Source organism: Balaenoptera acutorostrata, chromosome 10 (genome assembly GCF_949987535.1).
Source record: "Balaenoptera acutorostrata chromosome 10, mBalAcu1.1, whole genome shotgun sequence".
Taxonomy (NCBI): Eukaryota; Metazoa; Chordata; class Mammalia; order Artiodactyla; family Balaenopteridae; genus Balaenoptera; species Balaenoptera acutorostrata.
This window is the reverse complement of record NC_080073.1, coordinates 85,885,404-85,906,875: the sequence shown is the minus strand read 5'-3', so window position 1 is coordinate 85,906,875 and position 21,472 is coordinate 85,885,404. Positions and strand designations below refer to the sequence as shown.

General features: G+C 40.1%; 1 protein-coding gene and 3 non-coding genes across 11 annotated transcripts; 2 read left to right on the top strand and 2 right to left on the bottom strand.

The window, feature by feature from the left end:
• The first annotated feature begins 34 nt into the window (after positions 1–34).
• Positions 35–19,622, top strand: LOC103003770 (histone H2A type 1-J). Of its 8 annotated transcripts, none has more exons than XR_009009415.1 (3): positions 35–457; positions 2,597–2,775; positions 9,171–9,864. XR_009009415.1 is itself a non-coding variant. In XM_057554217.1 (2 exons), the coding sequence occupies exon 1, from the start codon at positions 63–65 to the stop codon at positions 447–449; it is 387 nt and encodes a 128-aa protein (XP_057410200.1). In that variant the 5' UTR covers positions 35–62; the 3' UTR covers positions 450–457; positions 19,515–19,622. The 8 variants fall into 8 exon arrangements, 6 of the variants coding, with proteins under 6 accessions (XP_057410200.1, XP_057410198.1, XP_057410199.1 ...); XR_009009414.1 differs by lacking the exon at positions 9,171–9,864 and adding an exon at positions 5,494–5,691; XM_057554217.1 differs by lacking the exons at positions 2,597–2,775; positions 9,171–9,864 and adding an exon at positions 19,515–19,622.
• On the bottom strand, positions 12,002–12,074 carry TRNAV-UAC (transfer RNA valine (anticodon UAC)). Its single transcript has one exon. It is a non-coding gene; the product is annotated as a tRNA-Val (tRNA).
• Positions 16,325–16,398, top strand: TRNAT-AGU (transfer RNA threonine (anticodon AGU)). Its single transcript has one exon. It is a non-coding gene; the product is annotated as a tRNA-Thr (tRNA).
• On the bottom strand, positions 19,333–19,406 carry TRNAI-AAU (transfer RNA isoleucine (anticodon AAU)). The gene has a single exon. It is a non-coding gene; the product is annotated as a tRNA-Ile (tRNA).
• Positions 19,623–21,472: the final 1,850 nt, after the last annotated feature.

The window sequence follows — 21,472 nt, the reverse complement described above, 5'->3', positions numbered from 1 at the left end:
AAAGTGCTGCCCTTGCCCTTTTTTTTTTGATAGCTATTTGAGGAGACGTTGGTCAGCTCGTGATGTCCGGACGAGGCAAACAAAGCGGTAAGGCTCGCGCTAAGGCTAAGACTCGGTCTTCGCGGGCCGGGCTTCAGTTCCCCGTGGGCCGGGTGCACCGCTTGCTCCGCAAGGGCAACTACGCCGAGCGGGTTGGGGCCGGCGCGCCGGTGTACCTGGCGGCGGTGCTGGAGTACCTGACGGCCGAGATCCTGGAGCTGGCGGGCAACGCGGCCCGCGACAATAAAAAGACGCGTATCATCCCGCGCCACCTGCAGCTGGCCATCCGCAACGACGAGGAGCTCAACAAGCTGCTGGGCAAAGTCACCATCGCTCAGGGCGGCGTCTTGCCCAACATCCAGGCCGTGCTGCTGCCTAAGAAGACCGAGAGCCACCACAAGACCAAATAAGTAACAAGGTGAGAAAAGCTGAAAAACAAAGGCTCTTTTCAGAGCCACCTACACTGTCAAAGAGAAAGCTGGTACACACAATTTTGTGTTTTGAGTGATAGTATGTGGAGAGGCTTGTTCAGAAGTTGGGAGATGAATCCGATAGGCAAGTATCTGAAGTCAGTTAATAAAGCTAATGTTATCTACAAGTAGTGTCCTCAGGCAGCCAAAATACGGATGCACTGATTACTTTTAGGAAACTTAGCAATTCTGAATGTACTGTTTAGAAAAGTCCTTTGAAAGAGCATCCTGGTTAAGTGACCTAACTAAAGGATAGTTACATCAGATGATGAAATTCTTAAAATTCCACTCAGCAGCCGTTTACATTTTCTTTAAGATTTAATTCTAATGGGAACTAGAGTTTGTCGATTAAAAATATGCAGAAGTTATTTAATCCCACATTAGTAAATCCTTGGTCCTATTTCTTTGGGACTCATGTTCATTTAACGCACTCTTGTAACTCAGAATACAACAGTCAATTCAAACCTAGAAAATCTACCTCCCTGAAATTTACTCTAGGTGAGGGAGCCATAAATAAACATGTGAATATATAATATGTAAGATGACACACATCCTGTGAAAAACACAGTGAGAAGATAAGCCATAGAGCATTATGGGTACTCATTTTAGATAGGGGGTAAATGGAGATTACCTCTTAAAAGTGTTACTTGCTCAGAGACATACATAAATTAAAAAAAAGAACGAGACAGGCAGATACTAGAGGAAGAGTATTTCAAGTAGAGGGAACTGAAAATGCAAAAGCCTTAGGACAGAAAATGTGTTTTTCTTGGGAACAGCCAGAAGGCCCATTAGGCGATGAACTTAAAGGGGGCGGGGGGGAGGACACCATAATATAGGACTTCGGGTGTGTAAATTAATGTGTATAAGTAATCAAAAGCAATAGCAACCCTGATCTCTGAGATAATTTGATAATACAGATTAGCTAGATAGAAAAAGCTGTGGAATCCAACCCACCTTTTAAAAAAGACACCATAAAAATAGTATTGACTGGGTGGGGGGGGGATGAATTGGGAGATTGGGATTGACATATATACACTATTGATACTATGTATAAAATAGATAACTAATGAGAACCTACAATATAGCTCAGGGAACTCTACTCAATGCTCTCTGGTGACCTAAATGGGAAGGAAATGCAAAAAAGAGGGGATATACGTATACGTACAGATGATTCACTTTGCTGTACAGTAGAAACTAACAACATTGTAAAACAACTACACTCCAATAAAAATTAATTAAAAAAATAATATCGACTTTATTATGTGGTTCAAAAACTGAAAGATTGAGAACATAGTTTATAATTCAATACAGGATTTATTTGCTACTCCTAGTCTTTGCTTGCAGAAGCCCTGTCGAATGAAGTGATAACAAAATGCAAGACACCCAGGAAAAAAATTATGGTGATATAGTGATGTAGCTTGAGTTCTCTGGAAGCAGATGCTGAGATGGAGTTTGGGGTGCAAGATGTTTATTAGGGACCAACATCTGTGAAGGGAGGAAGGAACTAGGATTGGACAGAGAATGTCAAACTGTGATACAGGCCAGACAAACATGGGGGGAGCAATGGAGCCTGTATTGCCTGTCAGAGTTGCCCCACATTCGGTGAAAATGTCCCTGGATCAGGCTTTACTTCTGCCACTGATGTGGACTGCCCTGAGGAAGGGCGTGCCTTGAGTTGGGTGGAGATCTGCAACTCTGGCGAACCCTGGAGATAAGAGCTGCTGCCTATCTACTAAGTGCATTCTACAGTTGGGCAGCAATTCTTTCCTTGGTGGGGGATCTAGATACTGCATTTCCATGTCTATGACATACATTAACATGAATATAAGTATCAGTGTTGAGTAATGTCTATGATGGTATTTGTAAAACTGACTTTAGCATACATGGTTTCTTTACCTTCATTGGGGAATTTAAAAGGGATGTGTTTTCTTTTTAGAGAAATGAGAAAACTTACTTTCTAAAAATCTTTACTAATTTCATATACTCCTGTAAGAGTTTTAGACGCCACAGTCATTGCAAATGGAAGGTGATATAAAACAATAAGGAATAAGAGAGAATCTTCCATTGGCCTTTTCTCCCTCCTCCAGATCCAGCAATCACTTCACTTATCCAGTCCTGGGTTCCAGTTTTGTACCATAATGTGAAGGCTTCAAAGTGAATAGTTGAGGCCCCAAAAGAGAAGAGAATGAGGCTTTAAAGAAAACATGGAAGAGATATTCAGTACAGACCATTTATGGGCTACATATGTAACATGAATGCACTTTAGGTGGGTATCGTTCCAGTTACAATTTAGAAAAGAAATGCTATGGGACTGAATGTTTGAGCCCCCTGCCCCCCTTTCATATATTGAAATCCTAACCCCCCAATGTGGTGGTATTTGGAGATGGGGGCTTGGGAGGTAAATGGGTTTAGATGAGGTCATGAAGGTAGAATCCTCATGGTGGGATTAGCACTCTTGTAAGAAGAAGAGACCAGAGCTCCCCACGCACTCCTGGAGCCCACAAAGAAGAAATCACATGAGCACACAGAGAGATGGCAGCACCTACAAACCAGGAAGCAGGTCTTCACCAGACATGGAATCTGTTGGCACCTTGCTCTTGGACTTCCCAGATTCCAGAACTATGAGAAATAAATGTTTGTTGTTTAAGCCACCCATCCTATAATATTTGTCATAGCAGCCCAAACTGAGTAAGACAAGAAAGCACAATGTAATTTATTCAATCAGATTCTCAATTTGTAAGAGATAAAGCTATAAATCAAGATATTAGCTACCTCAACACAGAACCCACACATAACTGCCTTCTCTTAACTACCTGGTCTTATACACTTTGGTCTAAGGTATGAGTAGGAATGTTAAAGAGAGATGTTGAAAAATTTGTACATGGGCAATTTTGCAATCACTGATTGGTTGGGGAAAGAGGTTGACTAATATCCACAGGATAGATCATCATTTCTACCCCATCCTTAAGAGCCTCCTTCATGGTGGAAGCCCTCTGGTGGTCATTTTGGGGTAACTCATATACTGACTGTGTCCTTGTACATTACACTCCACAAGACCTTCATGATAATAATTTTCTAGTCATGTTTTCCATGTCCTTGATTAGCTGGATAACTCACTAGTCACTGTCTATAAATTAGTAAAGATACATATAGACTCGCTTTTCCTGCATCAGGCCAGATTCCCTACCATAAGAAGTGGACAACCAGATGTACCACCCAATATTCTGCTGACAGGGGGGATTTCTTTTCACTACTCTCTCTCAAGACCTCCCATCTCTAAGTGGAGGCATAACTAGTAGCGCACAGCTATCCAATTCTACTAGTGCTAAAATGCTCTGCAAAGCCACTCTAAAACAAGGCCATGATTGTTAATCCTTTTTTAACTGGTCATAGGGAGTTTACCAAGAGGTTATAAAAAAGAGTTGAAGGAGAGGTAGCAAAGCAATAGAAACAGATAGCACAGGAGTCTGGGCATCACACATCTTGCTCAGACCATCACAGATCTGGTCTTGTCTATAGAATTTCATTTTAAAATGAAATGCTACTGTGATATCCATCTTTATAATTTGGTAGATCATAGGACACCCAGTTCCTGGTGAATATTTTGGGGCACATATTTGCTTTATGTCCCACTGTCAGGCATTCAGTAATTAAAATGGCTCAGTAGATGCTAGAAGCTACTTTTCAAATAAATAATAGTTGCCATCAGCGTAAGACTTGGCCTTATTCTAAATCCCCAGGTGTGATACTCTTCATGAGTTCTGCAAGAGTCTCCTTAGAGCATTTCTGTCTGCCATGCATAACTCCAGACCAATGACTCTTATGCATCATAAAGCCCAAGTGGCAGGATATGCACTTCAAAGTGGGGCCAACTGAAAACCAGCAGGCTTACAAATTATCTGATAGCTGGTGAGGGTAGCATATCCAGATATGGTACATGTCACTTTGGGGAAATATGACTGTTAACTGAAGGACAATAATGTTAGTAGCTCAAAGGGTAGCAAGAAAACATTTCAGATGAAAGAAATAAAAGCTGATAGGAAAGATCCTACAGAGGTTATTATTATTATTACTATTATTATTTGGCCACATTACATGGCATCTTAGTTCCCCAACCAGGGATTGAACCTGGGCCCAAGGCAGTGAAAGCATGGAGTCCTAACCATTGGACCATCAGGGAACTCCCCCTACAGAGATTTTATTTAAATAATATAGGAAAGAGAGGGAAGGGTTGCTGGAGCTATGCTCCTGAGTAAGAGAGAGAGTTTTAAATTTACTTTTAATAGAAAATTTAGGAAAGTCAGAAGTAGAAAAGTCCATGGCATTGATAAACATAGAGCTAGCAGGTTGGATTAGGCCACCCTGTCTCTTATCCTACTCAGAATCACTGTAGTAAAAGTGTCAGGCAAAATCCTCAGAAAGGCTTTCAAAAATAAAAAGCACAAGAAGAGAGGCCATTTTCTAGGCCTGTGCCACACCAAGGACTAACACACAGGATTGGCTTTTCTCTCTTCTTATAGAGAAGCACATGCAAATCAGTCCAATTGCCAAAAACACCCCAGCAGAAAATGCAGAAAAGCACTTGTGTCCATAAATAGGGTGCTTTCTAAATAGGGTGAGAGGAAGTCCCTGAGGGAAAGAAAGGAAGGAGAGGTCCAACTCAAACAGGCCTGAGACAAAAGCAGCCTGCATTCCCTGTACAGGCAGCATTTCCTTTCCTTCAGCTTAACTGAGCTCATTTCCTTGAGACAGAAAATCCCTAGCTCTCTTCCCTGATCAAATTAATACTGGGAAGCAGGTAATTCTTCAGCAAACCTGCCAGTAATTAGGGTGGCTTTGTGTGATCTAGAAGAAAGGAGATAAAGAAAATCTCAGAAAATTAAAGACATCATTTTGGCTCTGCTGAGAAGCTTTATATGGTCAGCTGCTGAGGTAATTCTGAACTCCTTTGCCTTCATTTTCTAACGATCTTTCCTACCCACAGCCTCTGCACACAATAAAGCCATGTGCCTGGCCACATGCTGTTGGGAGAAGTTGCCTCCATAAAGGATTGGATTGGAATCTCTGTGCATTCATTCATTCATTGTGCGCCCGAGCAATATTCATAAAGAACTTACTAAATGTGGAACCCTGGCGATAGACTATATTGAACACGACAGTTATCTCCTCTTGGAGCACAGCTGGGGAGGGGAGGGAGGGAGGGAGGAGACTGACATTAATTTAAAATAACTCCAGTAACTAATACATCATAAGAAACTGATATGGGGACACTGATGGAAAAATAAAAAAAGAATCATGGAACAGAGAAAATAAATTTGACTTAGACCGAGAGGAACGTGTTGTGTGGAGTGGAGTTCAGGAAAAGCTTCCCCAGTGAATTCCGTGGAGAGCTGAAGCATGAATGGAATTTAACCAGGTAAAGAGAAGAAAGGAAATCATTCTGTACCAAGGAAAGAGCATGTCCAGGACCCTGACTCTACGGTGCGCAGGCAGAGGTGTCTGTGACGGGGTGCGGGCGGCCCATAGAGCTTCCAGGCCATACAAGAAGCACTGTCCCCTGTCCCCCTCGGGCAACTGGCAAAACTGGGAGAAACAAGTTTCAATGAGGTGTAAGCACCCCGAGGCCCTGAACATTTTCTCAGTTGGGCAGGCTGAGCCCAGGGGCGTGCCAGAGTCACAGATGTGTGGGTCAGGATGGCGCCATATCCCTTCCTTTGAACTCACTTTTGGCACCTGATATGATGCCAGATTCTACGCCAAGCACCTGGAGATTCTGACCAGTTTGGCCAAAAATGGGACCCAGTAAGGTTCAATTCGAAGCGACACCCTCTCCATTCTATCGCTGGAGGTCTGAGGACCACGCTTTTTAAAACTAAGCAAGAGACCTGCATGGGCTGAAATGGAAGTGAGAGTAGTCAGTCCGCAAGTGTTAGCAACCCCAGAGAGGAGCCATCATATTTGGAAAATTCCATGTAGTGAAACTTAATTTTTGTTCCTTTTGGTTTGTTTGCCAGGAGCAACATACTGTATTAGCAAGTGGAGGAGCAGAATAAGGCAATAAACTGAGAAGGCATTTCTAACTAAAGATGGAAAACAAAGTGCATGTTTATTTAGATGACAGGAATAGACGTTCCTGAGAAAAGAGCAGAGGTACAGCTCTAAAGTAGATGCTTCCTGAAGGCATGCTGTGATCGTATAGTGGGTAGTACTCTGCGTTGTGGCCGCAGTAACCTCGGTTCGAAACCGAGTCATGGCAGTAGCTTTATTCCTCATATGCACATCACCGATTTTTTTCAACACTGCCATGGAGACAGCCTCTCTAAAACCTTTGCAAAATTGAAGACAAATGTTCAGCATCCTGCCCCCACTGGCCAGCCAAACAGAAAGTATCCATGGTTTTGGGGGGTTTTTATGTTTGTTTGTTTTTCTCCAATTCTTCTCTTCCCAACCATACCCATGTCCAACACTCCTATTGGCATTGCCTGGAAGTCTCAATGAAGAAGTTGAGGTAATAACAATAAAAATAGAAAACTTTTTCTTCTAAACACGATGAAATGACTGTTCAAATGCAGATCCGGTTTATTGTGGCAATCTTTTCTAGCACACAAAGGACTGATTATGAATCACACATTTCTTTTTTTTCTTCTTTTAGATGCATTTTATTGTTTTTTTAATTTTTCTTGGAGCATAGTTGATTTACAATGTTGTGTTAGTTTCTGCTGTACAGCAAAGTGAATCAGTTATACATATACATATATCCACTCTTTTTAAAGATTCTTTTCCCATATAGGTCATTACAGAGTATTGAATAGAGTTCCCTGTGCTATATATACAGTAGGTCCTTATTAGTTATCTATTTTATATATAGTAGGGTGTATAAGTATTGTGGCTAGGTCAGTGCTGAGAAACTGTAAACTTTGATAATCTGGGAAAAATTAGAGGAACTTTTGGGGGGGTGGGGATCATGACTCAGAAGAATAGCCACTATCTCTAGCCTCTTCAGTTTCTTGAGTGAGTTAGAAAGAGGCAAGTGGACTGGGTCAGGTGGGAGTGGAAGAGCGTTGATCTGAGGTGGGGAGGTGGCTGGAAAGCAGAAGCAGTGGATGCTACCTGGGGACCACAGTGAGGTGACTAAAAAGAAGCAGATCCCCAGAGGAGCGGTGAGTTCACTTCTCATAGCACAGCACTCTGAGAATACAGATATGGTACCTCATCTCCCCTGGGCCTTGTAAATTTTCAGTGCTCAAAAAAATACTGTCTTCTGTCTTCTTTCTCATATTTTTAGCAGCTTATTAGAAGTTTCAGCATGAAGATATAGTCTTCGATTTCCTAAAGCCTTCCATTCATAGGGCTAAAATAGCCCCCACTTCGTCCCCAAGTGTCCACCTGACACGGATTCTGAAACTCGAACCAACAAAGCTTCAGAGATATTGTAATTAAGCTGAAATGCCTTATATTTTCAGTGTCATCCCTTAAGCAGCCCAGGTTTGAGGCTGCTTCCCAGTAGTCTAACAATATTCACAATGACCATCCATGTTCATTTGGCTCACATCTACTTCAATTTTCTCTTTTGTGTGTGTTATTTCTACTCAGTTTTATAAGGGTGAGTTCAGGGATCAAGTATGTATTAACCCAGACTGGCTCCTACCAATTTTTTTTTCCCACCAGTGAGTGAGGAAACTCAGATTTAGAACAGAGACAAACATCTTGATCTTTCAATTCTCTAGAACATACTTTCTCCAGCACTTACTGGCCTGAGTAGAGGAAATCCATGTACTATGGCCCAGAGGCTACTTCTTGGTAAGAGGGTTAGGGTCCTAAATCTGGCACAGAATGAACTTGTAGTGCCAGGCTAGTAATGGGTTAAAGAAGACCTACACTTGGTGATTTGCTCAAAAAGTAGAGAATTTGCTTGGCATGCACCACATGATACTTAGTGCCAATACATTTCTACTAGACTTGTCAGTTTCTCTGGTTCACAATTATATTGTGTAGCTTTGTATGACATCACTAGCAAATCTGATATAAACTGAGCAGGGGAATTATAAGGTTAAAAATTTGCATTTTCCAGATGTCCTTTTATGATTGTTTGAATATTGGTTGGGAGCATCATTCACAACCTGCCAATCACGTTTGCAGAGGGAAAACTGCCCTCCTCTATCTATGGCACTCATGGTCTGCTTTTTAATTTCTCTGTGGCTCATCATCCTCATCTCTCAATGGAAGTTAATGAGAGTTACCACTTTCGACAATTGTTCTAAAGATTTAAGGACATGATATGCATGGGGCACTAACTCAGTGAGGTACAAACCAAAAACATGATAAAATAAGCCATTGTTGTTATTGTTAAATAAATAAGTAAATAAATAGGATTGCTATCTGTGCCTTTGTAGTAGTAATGTTGTAAACACTGATGCTGAACTCAGCATCTACTTAAATCGACTACAGTCCTCAGCTATTTTGATGGTGATAAGTTAATTCCAGCCATGGCAGGAAGAGTTTTGTCTGTCCTCAGAATTAAGGTTCACTTCAAGATTTCAGCTAGGCTATTTTTCGGCCCCATGCCTGCCAAAATGTTTGCCATAGTGTTACCAAGGCTGTTTCCCCAGAATCATACCCCTACCCCCTCCCTCAAATAGAAACCAACTACTCTTATCTAAGTTTCAGGAGGAAGCTGCAAAGAGAAAAAATACAAGAACTGTTTAGAACCAACTACACGCAAGATGGCAGAAGATTTGACTTCCAGTAGACCTTGAGCCTCATTATATGTTTATTAGAATACATTAGCATGCTAAATGACACACCCACCAGCACCTTGACAGTTGAGAGTTACCATGACAACAATGGGAAAAGCTCATACAAGGACTGAAAAGGAGGATTGCATCAGTTCTGGGCCTAAACCACACCCGTGTTCTCAGATAAGTCATGAATATTCCACCCACTCTTTCCAATTCCCTCCCTTCTACCTCCACTGTCCTATATAGGTATTTGGTGTTTCATTATTTGCCTTGGACTATTTGTGCTATCTATTCTGTTCCATTGGTTTATCTATCTCTGCAAAAATACCACACATATTAATTACTATCCTTTAAAATACAACTGACGTTAGAAAAGAAAACACCACTAACATTCTTTTCTTTTTTAAAATAATTTAGTTTGCTAAAGCTCTCTAGTTCTTCCAAGTATTAGAATCTGTTGGAATTTTGATTGAAATCTCATTGTATATATATAATTTTATATAATTTTAAAGAAATTTTGTATTTTTATTTTATAGAACTTTTGCTCTCATTAATATGTTGTATCACTGCATTTATTTAGGTAGTTTTTTATATCTTTCCATAATATTTTATAACTTTCCCTGTGAAAGTACTGTACATAATTTGTCAGATTTATTCTTAAGTATAATTTTTTAAACCTTATTTTCTATGTATTTCTGAATTAAAATTATGAAGTTATCTAGCAAATGTGCTAAACTCATTTATTGATTTTAAACATTTATTGATTCTCCAGTTTTCTCTGTAGATATCATGTCATCTGCAACTAATGATTACTTATTTATTCCTTTTCACTCCTTATACATATTTTCTAATTTTAAACCAGCCTAATGAACTACTATTACTCCTCCCACATGGAATAATTAATCATATTTTTATTTGCACAATTTTCAATAGGTCTTATTATTTCACCCCCAAATCCATCCACCAGTTATTTAAATCTCTTTTCAGGGTGTTTATCCACATCCAGGTTTCTCTCAACTTCATCTCCTTGAAGAATTCTTCCCCAGACATTTCTGAACTCTTACAGTCTGGTCTTGCTCCCCTTAACACTCCATATGTATGATATTCCCGTCATCCTGGACTGTCCCTTCACTTATCTCCTATGTTGCACTTGCATCTCATTCTTTCTGTATCCCAAGTCTTCCTACTTCTTAACCCACACTTTCATTTTGGTAGAACGTATCCTCCCATGGATCCCAAGAAAGGAAGTACTGAAGGTAAATTATACAAGGCAGTGTATATTTGAAAATGTCTCTCTTTTACACTCATACTTGATGGATACTTGGGTTTCATATAGGATTCTAGGGTGGATTTCATTTTCTTTCAGATTTGAATCCATTGCTTTATTGTCATCTAGCTTCTGGTGCCAATTTTGAAAAGTCAGCTACTCTGTTAACTTATCCCTTCTGTGACTTTTCAAAAATCCTTTTTATGGACTACTCAGTGATCCCTGCCTATCTAGATTTTTTTTTTAGTGTTGTAATATGTACCTAATTTTTTGAGGTTTATCATCCTTGCATTTTCCCTATTCTTTATATCAGGAAGTAATACTACTTAGATATTGCACATCCTAGACTTTTCCTCTAATGAACTTATTTTTTTTCTCTGTATCACTAACTTTTTTGCTTGATATTCCAGGATATTATCACACTTTATGATCTATTTATTAAAATTTTCATTTCTGATAATATATTTTTATTTTACAAAAGCCTCTTTCCTTGTGCAAATACACTTATCTTTATTTCAGTATTCAATGTTGTCTCCCATCTCTCTGAGTATATTAATATTAGTTTATTCTCAGCATTGTTCTACCTATGTAGCCTTTGTCCATAAGTTGCTTTTTGTTTCTGTTTTTGTTACATTTCTTTAATACATTCTTCAGAAATATCATGATTCTGACTTTCTATTCATGGTTTAGAGCAGGATATGTGAAAGTCTATTGCAAACTCTGACCCTTTGGATGGTGCTTGCTTATTTTGAGTGGAAGTGGGGTCGAAGAGGGTTGGGAAGATCACTGGGTAAGGTCAAGGTTTTCATAGATGTCTCATGTCTTTAGTCTGGAACCTCAGCCATCAAACACATCAAATGCCTCTCAGGACAGAGATCACTGTTTTATCCTTTTAGGAGCATAAACCTGGAGCCTTCTTCCTGACACTTCCAGGCAGGAGCTAGGAGAGCTTGACTTTCTAGGAGAGAGAACCTGAGTCCTCTGAAGAATTGGGAAATGCTGTAGGGTTCAGCCTCTGTTGAGACCCGTCCACACATTTCTTTGGCACTGTTCCCAATCTGAGGCCCAGGCTACACCCTTTTGACCTAAAATCGGATCCTCGCCCCTCCGCCCAGTTTTACAATTTTAGAAATTCTTTCTGATTAGGCTCTCTCACTCTTGAGGTGAGACGTTTATTGTCCCCAGCGCTCAGGCCTCATTGAAATCTATTTCTGCTTGACTTTTATGATGACTGGAGATAACAGAAATAACAAGACTATTTTTCGGTAACAACCCGATGCTCCACACTGCCTCAGAGAACTAAGCAGTGTATGAAAGTGGAGCTCCCAAAGAAAAGTCGGGAGAGAATCTGCAATTCTGTTTCATAAATAGCTCTCAGAAGCCTAATCTAGAAAAACAAAAACGAAAGCGAAAACCCACTCTGTTAGCCTTGGAGTGAGAGAAGGAAAAGGAAACACAAAAAACAAAAAGACACCCAGTTTATAAGTTGGTTCTACTGGGGATCGAACCCAGGACCTTCTGCGTGTAAAATAGATGTGCTAACCACTACACTATGGAACCAGAAGTATGTGAGCTTTCTGTCCCCAGATACAAAAGTTTCCAGAAAAATACATCAGAAAATATAGCTATTCGATTCAAAGATAGATAACTTTGAACACAGGAAATTTTGGAGCTTAATTACATTTCTAGTGCATCTCACTCACGCACAAGCTTGAAATATGTCCTCAAATTGCATCATCTGTGAACACATGATTCTTGATTTGTGCCCCTTTGAACACTTCTAAAGTAATCTATATTTATCCAGTCACTCAGAGAGTATTTATTTTGAGCCTACGTGCCAAGCACTTGTCGAAGTGCTGCAGATAGAGAAGTGCAACAATTAAAACCCCTGTGTGTACGCATCTTTTGCTGTAGTTCCTAGCAAATAACCGGGACTGAATAAACGTATCTTTATTTCAAGGGAATTATAAACGAAGTTAACAGCACTCACATGACCTCCCTTTTTTTGCAGCTGGGTTAGAGCTGGCCAATTGGGGACTGCTCACTAAGTTAAACTTGGGATATTTGTGCATTAAGATGGGAGGCAAAAAAAATGTTTTCAATTGTAGGGGTTCAGAGCATGCCACCCCAAAATATGCCTCTGTGATATGTTGATTGTTTTAAGCTAAAGACACTTGAAAAACAGCAGATGCAAGAAGGGCACTCTTACCTTCCTTTTTCTTTCCAAAAGCAGGAGATAAAATACCCATATGCCCTCTCTGTACCAGAAGGAAGGAAGCATTCTTATCACCAGAGACTGGGGAGTCCAAGCCGAGAGAAATCTGTACCAAAAAACCTCCTTAAACTAACCCTTATCTTCCTAGTCACTTTTCCACATAATTGCCCTAGTCCAAACCCTTTCGTCTTGGCACGCTTTCACAACGTTTGTCCAACCTAGTGCATAAGCGTTGGGCTCTGATTGCTTCTTTGAGTCTTCATTTTTCTTGTGAGGGCTCCCACGTACATGTAAAACTTACTTAATAAAATTTGTATGTTTTTCTCCTATTTATCTGTTTTATGCTAGTTTACTTCTCAGGCCCAGCCAGAAACCCTAAGAATAGAGGGGAAATTTTACTTCCCGTTCACAATCTCTCTCTCTTCCCTCCCTCCTTCCTTGTGATATAATATTGGTCCAACACATCTCTTTCAAACTCTGGGCCCTGATTTCCAGAGCCTTCTTGAAGAGTCGGGAGCCTTTTGGAAATCGAGTCACTGGTGAGGGCCACCAGACTGAGGAGGTTGTTTGCAGGTCACATAATCCTAGCTGTTCAAGGTCTTCTCAGTTTTCATTTCTCTTTAGAATCAATTTACAGTAGACTTAAAAACTGATGGGCTTGGGGTGGTTATACCAAACTGATGGTGGGCAAGGACCACAGTAGAAAGATTCAACCATGTACCTATTAAACACTGCCTACTTGGATTTTTTTTCTATGCTCTGGAGGTAAGGTGTAGGATTATAGGAGAGCGAAAAATAACCAAATAGCCTGAGCACAAAACAGAAACTCATAAGTTTTCTGGAACAAACGTGAGAGGTTTCCAGTTCTTATCGAAAAGGACAAATTAGAAAATAAGCTCATGTGCCAGAAGCAAGGATTGAACCCAAGCAGGTATGCAATTTATAAACTTTAAGTTCAAAACCTTCCCACTCACCGATCACTGCAACATAGGATTCTTGTTCTCATATCTTTTCTTATAAGAAACCAAAAAGTATTTGTTTACAATCTGGGGAGTCTAGGATTGACCTCATAGGTCCATGAAACATTGGCCCAGGCTTACAAGAATATAAACAAAAAACAAATCTTTGGAAGGTTCTTTGATGGGAAATTCATAAAACATAATTCAAACAATTATTTTCATAAAATTTACTATTTATGTGCTATGACTTGTGCTGGGTTGTTAGACTCTCCCTGACCTTGCAGACATATATTTTAACAGGAAAAGCACACAATTTTACTAAATACATAATGTCATGAAAATGTGAGAAGGCTAAGTAAAGGAAGTGTAGGATGCTACATGACCACCAACACATCCTGGAGACCCTTACTAAACCAAAACTTAGGACACTAGAAGACACAACCCCAATAGACTATCATTTAAAACCCCAGTACACTTCTCTAGATATCTAGACAGATCATGTCTCAAATATAAAAAAGAAAATCTATACTTTTTAAAAGAGAGAATATTTTTTAACCTAGTAGCAGAGAAAGACCCTTTAAGCATAACCTCAAAAGTACAAACCAGTAGGGGAAAAAAAGATAAATCCTTAATAAAATCAAGGCTCTGCCATGAAGTTCTGTCAAAGTCAACAGACAGGTAACATAACGGTAGACAATACTGCAAGGTCTAAAATTCACAATAGACTAATAACTACAATATACAATGTACCCCAGGTATATCGACATGAAAAATACACCAACCTCTATACGAATATGGACAAATGATAAGAAAAGTATCAGTGTACATAAGATGCAATTCGAATGACTAAAAAACATATAGACAGATGCTCAAAATCTTTAGAAAACATAAATAAAATTTTAAAGAAAACAATGATGAGATTTATCACTCTACACATATTAGATTACAAAGTAGAAAGCTGAATAATGTTAAGCCTGGGCAGGGATAAAGGGATATGCAGTGCTGGTGGGAGTGTAGACTTACAAAAATAAACTGGGATTAATTAGTATACATATATATATACACTAATCAGTGTGCGTATATATATACACACATATATATACACACTCGCACAAGTACATAAAGGGGGATGGATGAGGAAGTGGTGTTATATGGAGTGGGGGGACAATGGAGGCAACCTGTGAGCCCATCACTGGGACAGAAGAAAGGAAATACAGTGCCCATTATGGGATCTTACATAGCAATTAGAAGCAATGATTTAAGTGCACACAGAGCAACTTTGATGGATCTTAAAGTCATAATGTTCTTTTAAAGGCATAAGAATATATAATATATCATTTATATAAATTTATAATATATGTGCACAAAACAAAAATGTCAATTTTGCAAAAAAAAAATATGATCAAAGTGATACACAATAAACAAATTAGAAAAGTTGTTTATGTAAGAAGAGGAATGGCAGCAGGACATAGGGACAAAGGGAATGAATAAATCTTTTTGTAAGAAAGGGCAAGTAGATTAGGTACAGGCTAGACAGGCAGGGAAGAGCTGAGGGCTGCCTAGAGGAAATCGGGTGTGTAGATCTGTCACAGGATCTCCTAAGTGATTTCTCTTTTCTCCAGGGTCTTGCATTTTATGGATGTTCAGTGAATACATAATCCCTCGTCCTTTCGCATAAAGCACAAGGCACAAGGCGGTTATTTAAACATTTCAGAATGATGGTCTCATCTATTCTTCCCCCACGCTAAGCTGTATTCGGCCAACCTGCCACAACCCCTTCTGCAATCATCAACCTGACCTGGAAACTGAGGAGAGGTCATGTGACTCTGCTAAGACACGCCCTGCATCTTGCCCAAGTTAGAGGCTCCCACGGCATCCTGCGGGAGTTATTTACCACATTGTACCCTAATTTTCTCTTTAATTCTCTGCATCCTCCACTCATTTTTACAACCTATGAAGACAGGAATCAAGTCAGTTTTAACTCAACGGTGCAATGAGCAGAATCTCCTGTGCATCAGCGTGTCCTTATCTTTGCTTGCTTTCTTGTGCCAGGTTAGATAAAATAGAAGGAAGCATGATAGTCTTGCTCATGTGCAGTGAATTAGCTCAGAAAGTAGCACCGTGGGCTCTGTAACCTTGCGGTAGCGGAATTAGTGCTTACATCTCTCGTTTGGGGCGGGGGGAGGGGGTTGGAGGGAGAAATTTTTAAAACTTGCTTTATTTCCCTGCTTCTAGAATACAAATCCTATAGATGAAGAAGTTTTTGTTTGGTTGGTTCGCTGCTCTATCTCCAATACCTAGAAAATTACCTGAAATACAGTAGTGACCACATTTGTGGACAAAATGAATTAACGGAGAAAATTTTTAAATGTGTTGCAATATCCAATATTTCCTCTAGAGGGCGATAGTCACCATGAAATAGGAATTTCACTCCAATTTAAAATAATTTTTAAAACCTCGCGCTGAAGAACGCATTTTTATTTTTTAATGTTGAAGTTTCTGCTTTAGTGTAGAAATATAGTTCAGAAATACAGGTGCGTTCTCTCTGTCACAAAAGCAAGTATGTTTCTGGCAAAATGCTACACTTCACAGAAAATATTACAAATATGATATAACTGAATTGTAGTTTGAGAGGGGGCCCTGTGGCTTAGCTGGTCAAAGCGCCTGTCTAGTAAACAGGAGATCCTGGGTTCGAATCCCAGCGGGGCCTTTCCCTTTCAGTTTTTGTATTTCAACAGTGTAGTTGCCACTAAACATGCTGGAGATGCATTGAGGAATTTATATTGCTGGTAAAGTCTATATTGAATTGTTATTCCAATTGTGGAGAGTCTTTTTCCAGATAATAGCATCACAATATGAAGAGTTGTGATGAAGGGAAAAGTGAATAAGTTTCCCATAATTGATAGAAAGTGATGGATTTGCTAATGATAGGTATATGAATTAAGCACAAATTATCTTGCAGTACCTGATAGAGAGTAAGATTTCAAATTCTGTCTTGGAAGTTCAGTCTCAGCTCTCTTAACCTGTGACATCCAACATAGTCAGCTAAATGATGGAGTTTGGTTATCAGTGTCAGGCAAAGAATTAATAAGCCACGACATTTGGTTTGGAATCAGACTCATTTTTATTTTTGAGAACAAGAGAGCAATGTCAAATGTAGACCCTCATCATTTTGGTTTTGTACAGCCCTAAGAACTGTATTTGTTTGTGCATCAGGAGAACCTACTGAGTGCACAGGGGGAAAATTGGAGCTCAATGACATTTTGAGGAAATAAATTACAAGTAGATTATCACTTTCTTGAATCTTAAGTGACATTGTAGTTTATAGCTAAAATGTACACTGTGTAGCACTGGTCTATACATTGGGCTTTTCCCTTTTATCTAGAGAAATTTCAAAGATTATGACTGGAGTTCCACCAGAGTCACTGTCTTTTCACTTTAGTAGAAATAGTCCTGCACTATGCCTGAAATCCTGTTTATACTTCACTGGAAACCTGGTTTCATTTTCCTCAGTTTATCCATAGAGTTCTTCCCCATCTACTTCCCAAGGAATGTGAGCAAAAAAGGTAGTCATGAAGGGTAGCAGATTATGCCACCCCAAAATATACCACTTTGGCATAAGGACCATTGTGAGCTGAAGACAAATGAGAAGAAGCAGATACAAGAAAAGCTCACTGCACTTTCCCTATTTGCCTATAAAGCAGGACATACAAAGGACATAATACATTTAAAAAGTCCCCCCCCCACCACCAAGAAGGGCAAAGATTAATCCCCAGAGACAACTTTAGACCCTATCAGCCTGGAATCTAAATAACAAATTTTACTAACTAGCCTTTCTGAAGTGAAAGATCTGATGAGAGTTTATAACAAGACTAATGCCACTAACAAGGAATTTTGGAACAAGAATAGCAAGGAATAACAGAGCCATTCCAAAATAAATTTTAGACAAAAATCTCTTTAGACATAACAATCAACCATATTTTCAAAGAAGACAGAAAATAGTGCATCTAATTTATAAATGTGAATGAACATAATCTTTACAGAGAAAAAAATTCTTGATACATAACATATAATAATTCTGAGACACAATATGCCATGAATATCCAAACCATGTAATAAGAATATATAAACAATATATCAACAACATCAAGCAGAGAGATTCAATAAGTCTGGAGTAGGTCCTACACATTTATATATTAATAAGGTTTCACAGGTAAGTAATGTAAATCTTCAATTGAAAGCCAGTTGCCTAGATGTTAGATTCAAAGTGTACCAAGTTAACATTTAGAAAGATAACTGAAATTATGACTCATTGTATTCTACTGATGTTGTCTAATATCAGGCAAAACAACACCAGGACTCTGACAAATGGAAATATGTTATGAACAGTGGGTACTGATAAATCTCTAGGAATTTCCCATTCCTTGAAGGCTGTCAGCTAGCGGTCATTCTCGGTTTCTAGTGAATGTCCACATTCCATGGCTGGTGGCCGCCTTCATCTTCAAAGTTAGCAATGACCTGTCGAGGCCTTCTCATACTTAAAATCTGTAAGTATATTATTTAATATGCAATGGAGTAGTGGATGCCCTTTATTAATTAAAAACATTTTTTCAGGCGCTGGCTTTGAGCCAGTCACAGTACTTGACACGAAGGATGCAGCACTGACCAAAGCAGAGGAAGGCCTTGCTTTCTTGGACTTATTGAGCACCCACTATGTCCCTGGCACTGTGCTTGAGACATTACTTATGTCATTATTTAATCAATATCATGTATGTCATTTTCAAAGTAACCCCATACTTTTAAACAAGAGAAAGAGTAAACATATGCTGGGAGTCTGAGGGACATTGCAAGGGTCGAGGAGAGAAACAGGAGTCTCGTGCTGGGCACACGGAGACCCAGGCGCCAGACTTCAAGAAAAGGACAGACAGGGAGAGTGAGGCACTTAGACTGAGAGTAGCCCCAGGGGCTCTTGCCCTCCTATCCCCCACTGCGCACCCCGTTTTCATTTTGGATTCAAATCTTAAATCCAACGCTTTTATGATAAACGTTCGAAAACAATTTAGACGAGTTGTAAATGGCTTCGTAACTGGCAGCACCGAGGTAACGGTCAAATATAACCCAAAGGCTGACCATTGCTCCATTTTATCGCAGAGCATTCGGTTGCTGGTCTGAGGCTACGCCACAAGCCTGAGATATTCCCACACTGAGAAAAAGAAAACCGAAATACCACGAGGCATATTCTTCAAGAGGAATCGAATCAGCGACCTTGACATTATAAAAACAATAAATACCCTAACCAACTGAGCAACTTACCATGAAGAGGAATGATGCTTTTACATTTCAGAAGTATAAACTATATCAAAACATTATTGCCTGAAGTTTTTTACAGAATGATGCAAGACATTTCTCTAATTCTCCCAGTTTCCTCTTCCCCTAAATACATCCACCTTACCTCATTCAATTTTCTTTAAAAGCTCTCCATCCTGACTCTGGTACTTTATTTCTTTAAAAACCAAAAAAAAACCCACAATCAAATCGTTCAGCGGTAGTGATATTAGGACTGTCTGTAATTGGATGTACGGGTGCAATTTCCACCGGTGATGTAGGTCTATAGGTAGGACGAGAAAAAGAATGCGGAGAGTACTGGCCCGTACGGGGATCGAACCCGCGACCTTGGCGTTATTAGCACCACGCTCTAACCAACTGAGCTAACCGGCCACCCCGCAAAAAAGGTTTTCACTTACATGTTTTAAAGTCATACCTAATTAAAGTCGGCGGTCTTCTTTGTAAAATGTTTTTAAATATGTTCTTTTTTCTATCAAAAAGGAAAAGACAAATCCCAGTTGCCTGCACGGATGAACCGTGCTTCTCCCCAGGAAAACTCAGTCTTTCTCAAACCGACCGAGGAAGACTCAGATCAATGTCCGGGAGCAACTACCTCCTTGCAACTATTCCCAGAAGGCCTCGGGAAACGCGAAGCCCCTGCAAGCCTGAGATGGTGGCGGGCGGATCACGGAACTGAGCACAGAGCAGAGCTTGGTGGACTCAGCTTCCGGGCACGGGGTGCGGATTCTCTGCTCTCGGAGGTCATACCGGGCGGGTCATCTCTTCCCAGAGGCCTTTAGCCGCTTGGCTTCAGGGTGGTTCCGCAGTCGCCTTTAAGCTAAATCTGTAGCCGTTCGTCCGAGCGGAATAAGACAGGGACCTGACGCTGCAATGCCAGCCATAGGCCACTTGGTGGCGCCCGAGTGCAAGGCTGAGGTCTGAGGCAAAAGGACTGTGAAGACCGCCCCCGTCCTGAACCTCTGACCCCTCCCCATCCCCCCCAAAATCTCCAGATCGATGACGAGGGAAGTCGAGACCACAGCGAGTCCGGAGTTAGGGCCTTGTTCCGGACCAGGGAGAAACACCGGAATCTGAGAGGAGTAGGGGAACTGAAGCCAAGGTCAGGCAACTCAGAGGAAGGAGTTGGGAAACCTTTGCCCTTTTGAGCCTGGCCTGATCTACCTGCAAGCAGGTGTCAACGATGGCAGGGACCAGTAGAGCAGCAAATTTCTGCTTGCTTTCTTTTCTCTGTTGGACTCTACAACCCTCTCTCTCTCTCTCTCTCTTTTTTTTTTTTCTATTTTTTTTGCATCTGAAGTTAATTGACTCATTTTATATATATAGTATATCGAGTAAGATTTGAAAGACTATTCTAAAGAGAGCTATTTCTTTTAATAAGGCAAGTTAACTATTCATTTACTTGTTTTACATTATGCAATTTATAAATTTTGGTTTTAATTGTTTAAAAAGCTGCAAGATGGTATTTCTTATCTTTAGTACATTTCTTTAACTTTGTATCAGCATCCACCTTATGAACTAGTAGCTGTCTTCATTTTCTTTGTCCTTTAGTAAAAATTCGGTGGAAAGTGAGTGGAAAAACCAATTTTTAAAATCTAATTGTATGTATTTATTTATTTTTATTAAAAATTTTTTTTTACTACAGTACTTGATCTGTAGTCTTTTCTCCTCCCTTTGTGCTTTACTGCCACTCTCCCGGATTTCCAAACCTTGAGAAACCTCTCTCTGCTTAACAGCCAGAATGTCAGCTGTTTGGGTGACTGGACATTCTCTTTGCTCTCCTGTCCTCCCCCAGGTTTCTTTGGCTGTGAGATCTCTCTCCATTCAGTAAGCCTTGGAGAGATTTCTCTCAGCTCTCCAGTCCTGGCTGTTGGCAGCTAAAACACAAAGTGCCTTGTACTGTTTGCTCTTTGTGTTCCTGCGGTGGTCCCCAACTTCAGAATGTTTTGAACTTGAGAGTGCCTCAGTGGGTATTTCCACTTTCTGGCCTTTTTCCTCACCCCCTTTTGACCTACTCTCCTCATCAGCGACAACCAGAACTGGTTTTGGCTACTTGAAATTCTGTTTGGGTCAAGCAAGCCCACAAGCAAACCTTAAAAATGTCTAAGTTTCTTCTGGTTTCTCCTAATCTGGTCTTCACAGGTTTTTCCTCCTCTGTGCCGCTGCCCATCTGCTAGGAATAAGGACAGCCAGAGGCTTCTTTCCTCCTATGAAGGCCTCTTTCTAGAATTTAGTTTATGTTGATTCTTTTGTATCCTCAGCTCCTGATGGGTTCAGAAAATCTACTCCCCTTAAGCTTATGGCTTTGCTTTAGTTAGTAGGTTGATAGGGACACACACTTGCAACTTCCTACAACTTAACCAAAATGGAACTCAGTGCTTTGTATTTTTAAAATATTTCCAAATTTCTGTGCCAAAAGTACTTTTGTCATTCCTTGAAAC

Bases quoted from the DNA above. Each gene is read 5' to 3' on its own strand.
- LOC103003770 (XM_057554217.1), top strand. From the start codon at position 63: ATGTCCGGACGAGGCAAACAAAGCGGTAAGGCTCGCGCTAAGGCTAAG.